At 62.9% G+C, this 6,736-nt stretch overlaps 1 protein-coding gene across 1 annotated transcript; it reads left to right on the top strand.

Annotated features, from left to right (window-relative positions):
• Window positions 4,180–6,532, top strand: FZD9 (frizzled class receptor 9). The gene has a single exon (XM_005709386.3). It carries the CDS (start codon window positions 4,415–4,417, stop codon window positions 6,182–6,184), a length of 1,770 nt encoding a protein of 589 aa, XP_005709443.3. The 5' UTR covers window positions 4,180–4,414; the 3' UTR covers window positions 6,185–6,532.

Raw genomic sequence — 6,736 nt, 5'->3', positions numbered from 1 at the left:
ATTTGTTTTTGGCTGTACTTTGTTGCTGTGCGGGCTTTTCTCTAGTCACAGAGAGAGGGGGCTATTCTCTAGTTGAGGTACACGGGCTTCTCACTGCGGTGGCTTCTCTTGCTGCGGAGCATGGGCCCTAGGGCGTTTGGGCTTAGTAGCTGCAGCATATGGCTTCAGCAGTTGCTGTTCCCTGGCTCTAGAGCACACTCTCAATAGTCGTGGTGCACAGGCTTAGTCGCTCCGCCTCACGTGGGATCTCCTTGGACCAGACATCAAGCTTGTGTCTGCTGCACTGGCAGGTGGATTCTTCACCACTCACTTACCAGGGAAGCCCTCTGTTTGTTTCTTTTGGAAATTCAGCAAGAGGTCCTTCAACCCCTGATACTGATTACCTGAAGGCAAGGGTTCAGGGGAATTCGTTATGGAAATTTGTAAAATGCTTCTTTAGTGAGAATGGAACAGTCTAGTCCTGCCCTTGACCTCCCAATAAAGGGACCCTGAGTCAGATCCAGGGCTGGAGCTTGCCCTGGGCCTGGGTGAGTGCGTGCACGCACAGTTAACTTGCCCCCAGACCCACATGCCCTGCACACACACGTGCTGGCGCCCACTGCTGTCTGCCCGGGCTGCCGTGTCCCTCACCCCGCCCCCCGCGAGCAGGCGTGTCAGCGTTGCACCCGCTGGGCCCCTCATCACCATCAGCAGCCCCTCTAGGGGTGTCCCGGGCACTGGAGGAGGTGCGGGATGGCCCTCCTCCTGGTTCCTGCTTCCTCACACAGACAGCTCTGTCCCCCAAGGTCCTATCCTTCCCCAACTTCAGGCCCCACTTGCATGTAGCCTCTTCCAGAAGAATCTCCGGCCACCTCCTCCTCATGACATCCTTTTCATTCAACAAACATTTACAGGCGCCTCCTCTAGGCTAGGCACCAAGACACCCAGGAGCAGGGCCCAGCCCCCTGACCTCCGGAAACTCCCAGGTTTGTGGGGAGACAGGCATGGTTATGGTGGCGGCAGGCACCAGGGCCATAGGGCAGGAGGAGGCATATCAGAGTCAAGCCGGGGAAGGGCCAGGGTGTGCCCAGTGGGGGTGAGTGCTGGCTATGATCAGGGAAGGGCAAGGGCCCTTCCGGCAAGGGCCTCCGGGAGCGTGGGAAGACTAGGGGGTGGGGGACACAGGTCAGGAGGGTGTCCGCTCCCACTTGGGCAGGGCAGCTCATTGGCGCATAGCCAAGGGCCCCCAGGAAGGGAGTGAGGAGGGGGTCTGTTCCCACCTCACTAACTCTGGCCCCTCTGCCCAGGGAGCGGGGGTGGGGGTGGGCACTGATGGCAATCACCCTCCTCCTGGTCCCCTCCAGTCCTCCTCATAGTCTCCTTTTCAGTGAGTGCTTGGTGTATTGTTCCGCCTTTGTAAAGAGGGGGATCGGGTGACAAAGCAGAGTGGGTGGGCAGGCGGCCCAAGAGGCCTCTTCTCTCCAAGGCAGCATCTGCATGGGGGAGGAGCTTTTCCACAGCCCCCCACCTCTGGCTTCGCAGGAGCAGCTGTTGTCATGGTGACAAGCCTGGCATCCCATAGCTCCTGGGGGCTCCTGGGGCGTCCTCCCCACTATGGCTGCTAGAGGAAGGGCCCCCGGCCTCTTCTTCACTCTGGTTGGGGGCAGAGGCACACAAAAAAACCTGGATCCCAGACCAGTCGTAGTAGGGGGAAGCCTCCAGCCTTCTCCGCCTCTCAACCCGGCTGCCCGCAGCTCCGAAGCCCCTGCTTCCTTCCTACAGACCCTGTGAGGTGGGGGCTTAGCCCATGCACCACTCTCATCCAAGCATCTGTGCCTCCTTGGGGCAAGGACACAGAGAGAAATAAAATGTCCCCAGGGTCCTTGAGCAGCTGCTGGCATTGGGGCAGAGTGGGGGATGAACGGAAGGCTAAGAGCATGTGAGTGTACAAGTGGCAACGGTGAGTGGGCCAGGACTCTGGGCCCACAGAGCAGAGCCTCCAGCCCTGTCCTCGAGAGCTGGGGTCTGCCCCTAGGAGGCTGGTGTGCCCAACAGAGCAGAAAAGGGCCTTTGGGCCAGGGAAACTGAAGGCATGGCGTGGCATGGGTTCCAAGGAGTTAGGCATGGCAGGAAAGGAAGAGGTTGGTGGGGGCTATACCTGGAAGGGCTCTTGCTGCCATCCCCAGGGGCATGGCCTTCACCCTGGGCCATGGGAAGCTCTTGCTGGCATTTTGGGAACCTCCTTGACCAGGGCATCAAAGTCAGGTCCTTGTTTCAAAGTTACCCTATTTCTGTGCTGCCTCTTTGGGACGATCAGGAGCTTGCCACTTCAGCTGTCACAGCCCAGGTGGGCTGAGGACGTGTCTCATACTGAGAACAGGGCTGGCTGCATCTCCATGGAGTCCCAACCTCTCGGGTCCTCCTCCTCTCTTCCCTGTTCCAGCGCCGCTCCAGGGGAGGTGAGCACCAATTACAGCCGCGGCCCTGGCTCCGAGCTGCACACCGCCCCTGCCGTGTGCCAGGCTATCCAGCAGGGCCAAACAGGGCCAGTCGGGCAGGTGCCCTCACGCTGGTGGCGACAGGCAGCCTTATGCAGTGGAAGAGCCTGAATGCCAACCCTGACCCTTGTGAACTGTGCATTCCCAGGCAAATGTCTTGAGTTTTCTGAACCTCAATTTCTCATCTGTAAAATGGGCTCAGAATTCCTTGCGTGGCTGTTGTGAGAGTTTAAAAGTTCACTGTGTAAAACACCTGGCCCGGGGCCCACCTGGCTCACTTTAGGTCTTCGACCAGTTTCCTAGGCCCCCTGCGGTACAGGTCTCTCCCTCAGCCCTTCATCCACTGAGCATCCCTGAGCAGCTGCTAGGGCTGGACCAATGCCAAGAGCTCACGTGGAATCTGAGTCTTCCAGGTACATCTAGGCCAAGCGGGTGAGGGCAGACGGGGTGGGCTGGGGAGGAGGGAGGCAGTTTCTAAGGGAACTCCAGACCACAACAGGGCCCCTTGGGTGGCCTCCTGGATGGCACTTGGGTTTCACCCACAAAGCTACCTGGGAACCGTGGTGGAACCGTGGTGGAACCCTGGCTGGGCAGAGGTGGGAGGACAGAGGGCCTTTGGGGCCCCAGGAAGCCCCCGACAATCCCAACCTCTCAGAAACACCTTCCCGACCTGAGTGGGGATGAGGGGTGTTACATGGGCAGCTCGGGGTCACAGTCTCAGACCCCACTCACTCGCTGTCACCTGTTACCAGCAGGCTGAGCCTAGGACTGCCTTGATGGTTCCATCTGTGCAAAGGGAAGAACAGGCCTCTCTCCTCCCCCTGTTCAGGTGCCGCCATAGAAGCAGGCTGAGCAATAGTCTGGAGGCATCCTGACAGCTGTCAGGTTTAGGTGAGGAGGGTGTGAGCTGAACTGAAACGTTCCATGGGTGTCACTGTACCTGGCTCCCTACTCTGCAGGCGCAGGAGGGAGCAGGGGCCTCGGGGGTGGGGGACGGTGGAAAGCTGCAGGCTTCCTGGGCAGAGAGGAGTTCTTAGGAGAGACCCCGTACCAAGGGAGTGCAGAGGAGGGGAGGGGGCAGACGGAGACTGGGTTTTCAGGCGGTCCCGAGGCGTCAACGGGGCAAGTGGATTGCGAAGAGACAGACCATGAGTTCAAGTGCTCAGTGGGACGGGTAAGCAGCCTGCGCAAGCCACAGGTGAATTCATTTTGACGGGATTATCTGCCTGTTCTACAGAAACGAAAACAGGCTTAGAGCGAAGAGCCCAGAGCTACATGCAACTAGTGAAGAGGCGGAGAGGCTGCGCTCGAATTGTCCCAGAGTCCAAGGTCGAGGCGTCCCAGGCGTAGAAGCCTTAGAAATGGTCCCGCCTGGGGAAAAATGTAGGTGACGCGGAACGGGGTGGACAGGGAAATCCTCCGGCTGACTGTCCTGTCCCGGAGAGAAGTTAGTTGGGCAGCAACCCTTCAGAAAGGGGAGAACCGACTGTGAGCGGGCAGACAAGGTCACTACTCGTACACCCCTCCCTGCCAGACCGCGCCCGGGTTGGTCCTGCCGTGCAGCGCAGCTGTGAGGCGCGGCGCCTTTAAAGCCCGGCCAGGGGGCGTGTCGGGAGCGCGGAGGCCCCGCCCTTGGGCGTGTCCGCCAGGGGCCCCGCCCCGAGGCTTGTACCCGCGGCCCCGGGAGGCGGCGCCTGCTCCGGCTCCGCGGCCGTTCGAGTAGAGGCGGCGGCGGCGGCGGCAGTGGCTCGGTGCCTCCTTTCCCTCCGGCGGCTTCCCCGCGCGCTGCCCAGGGCGCCCGGCCGCGCAGGGATACACGCGGTCGGCTCCGCTATGGCCCGCACCCCGCGACGTGGCGGGCGGGCACGGGGGCGCCGGACGGCGCGGCCCGAGTGAGGCGGGGCCGCCCTCCCCGCCCTCGGCCGGGACCGCCCGGGATGGCCGTGCCGCCGCTCCGCCGGGCGCTGCTGCTGTGGCAGCTGCTGGCTGCGGGCGGCGCGGCGCTGGAGATCGGCCGCTTCGACCCGGAGCGCGGGCGCGGGCCGGCGCCGTGCCAGGTGGTGGAGATCCCCATGTGCCGCGGCATCGGCTACAACCTGACCCGCATGCCCAACCTGCTGGGCCACACGTCGCAGGGCGAGGCGGCCGCCGAGCTGGCCGAGTTCGCGCCGCTAGTGCAGTACGGCTGTCACAGCCACCTGCGCTTCTTCCTGTGCTCGCTCTACGCGCCCATGTGCACCGACCAGGTCTCGACGCCCATCCCCGCCTGCCGGCCCATGTGCGAGCAGGCGCGCCTGCGCTGCGCGCCCATCATGGAGCAGTTCAACTTCGGCTGGCCGGACTCGCTGGACTGCGCCCGGCTGCCCACGCGCAACGACCCGCACGCGCTCTGCATGGAGGCGCCCGAGAACGCCACGGCTGGCCCTACCGAGCCCCACAAGGGCCTGGGCATGCTGCCCGTGGCGCCGCGGCCCGCGCGGCCCCCCGAGGACGCCCTCCCGGGCGCCGGCGGCACCTGCGAGAACCCGGAGAAGTTCCAGTACGTAGAGAAGAGCCGCTCGTGCGCGCCGCGCTGCGGGCCAGGCGTCGAGGTGTTCTGGTCGCGGCGCGACAAGGACTTCGCGCTCGTCTGGATGGCCGTGTGGTCAGCGCTGTGCTTCTTCTCCACCGCCTTCACCGTGCTCACCTTCCTGCTGGAGCCTCACCGCTTCCAGTACCCGGAGCGCCCCATCATCTTCCTGTCCATGTGCTACAACGTCTACTCGCTGGCCTTCCTCATCCGGGCCGTGGCGGGGGCCCAGAGCGTGGCCTGCGACCAGGAGGCGGGTGCGCTCTACGTGATCCAGGAGGGCCTGGAGAACACGGGCTGCACCCTCGTCTTCCTGCTGCTCTACTACTTCGGCATGGCCAGCTCGCTCTGGTGGGTGGTGCTGACCCTCACCTGGTTTCTGGCTGCAGGCAAGAAATGGGGCCACGAGGCCATCGAGGCCCACGGCAGCTACTTCCACATGGCGGCCTGGGGCCTGCCAGCCCTCAAGACCATCGTTATCCTGACCCTGCGCAAGGTGGCGGGGGATGAGCTGACTGGGCTCTGTTACGTGGCCAGTATGGACGCGGCGGCGCTCACGGGTTTCGTGCTGGTGCCCCTCTCCTGCTACCTGGTGCTGGGCACGAGCTTCCTCCTGACTGGCTTTGTGGCCCTCTTCCACATCCGCAAGATCATGAAGACTGGGGGCACCAACACGGAGAAGCTGGAGAAGCTCATGGTCAAGATTGGTGTCTTCTCCATCCTTTACACCGTGCCGGCCACCTGTGTCATTGTGTGCTACGTCTACGAACGCCTCAACATGGACTTCTGGCGCCTGCGGGCCACGGAACAGGCCTGCTCGGCGGCCACCACGCCTGGCGGCCGGAGGGACTGCTCGCTGCAAGGGGGCTCGGTGCCCACCGTGGCTGTCTTTATGCTCAAAATCTTCATGTCGCTGGTGGTGGGCATCACCAGTGGCGTCTGGGTGTGGAGCTCCAAGACTTTCCAGACCTGGCAGAGCCTGTGCCACCGCAAGATGGCAGCTGGCCGGGCCCGGGCAAAGGCCTGCCGGGCCCCTGGGGGCTATGGCCGGGGCAGCCACGGCCACTATAAGGCCCCCACTGTGGTCTTGCACATGACTAAGACAGATCCTTCTCTGGAGAACCCTACACACCTCTAGGGACACAGGCCTGCGTGGGGCGGCTGTGGCCCCCTCCTCGCCACTCCCTCCGGAGGAGACAGCTGACTAGCAGCTGCCCAGCTGTCAAGGTCAGGCAAGTGAGTGCGAGGGGCCGAGGAGCAGGGCTGGGAGCCTCCTTCAACCCTCACTCGTTGGGACCCACTGAAGCTACTCCCCTGTTGCATAGTGCAAGGGGGTGGGCCTGGCTGAGTCCCCACCGGGACCTGGGGGAGCACGTGGAGAGGAGGAGGGGCAGAAGGGGGTGTGGTCCAGCAGAGTTTATTTAATGATGTAATTTATTGTTGAGTTTCTCTGGAAGCTGTGACTGGAATAAACCCCCATGTGGCAGCGCTGCGTCTTCTGTGGAAAGGGGGACGGTAGGACGGTGAGGGCCCTGGGGGAGCCTTCCCCTGTGAGCGGCGCTGGGAGTGGGTCTTCTGGCTTTCCATCAATCAGAACATCCTGCCAGGGAAACAGCTGTGTTTTGTAGGAGCCCCAGATTCTGCGGGTGGGTGTGTTCTCTCGGCTCCTTTCAGTGGCCTGCTTGCCTGT

This window comes from Capra hircus, chromosome 25 (genome assembly GCF_001704415.2).
Source record: "Capra hircus breed San Clemente chromosome 25, ASM170441v1, whole genome shotgun sequence".
Classification (NCBI taxonomy): domain Eukaryota; kingdom Metazoa; phylum Chordata; class Mammalia; order Artiodactyla; family Bovidae; genus Capra; species Capra hircus.
This window is presented reverse-complemented; position numbering and strand designations above follow the sequence as displayed.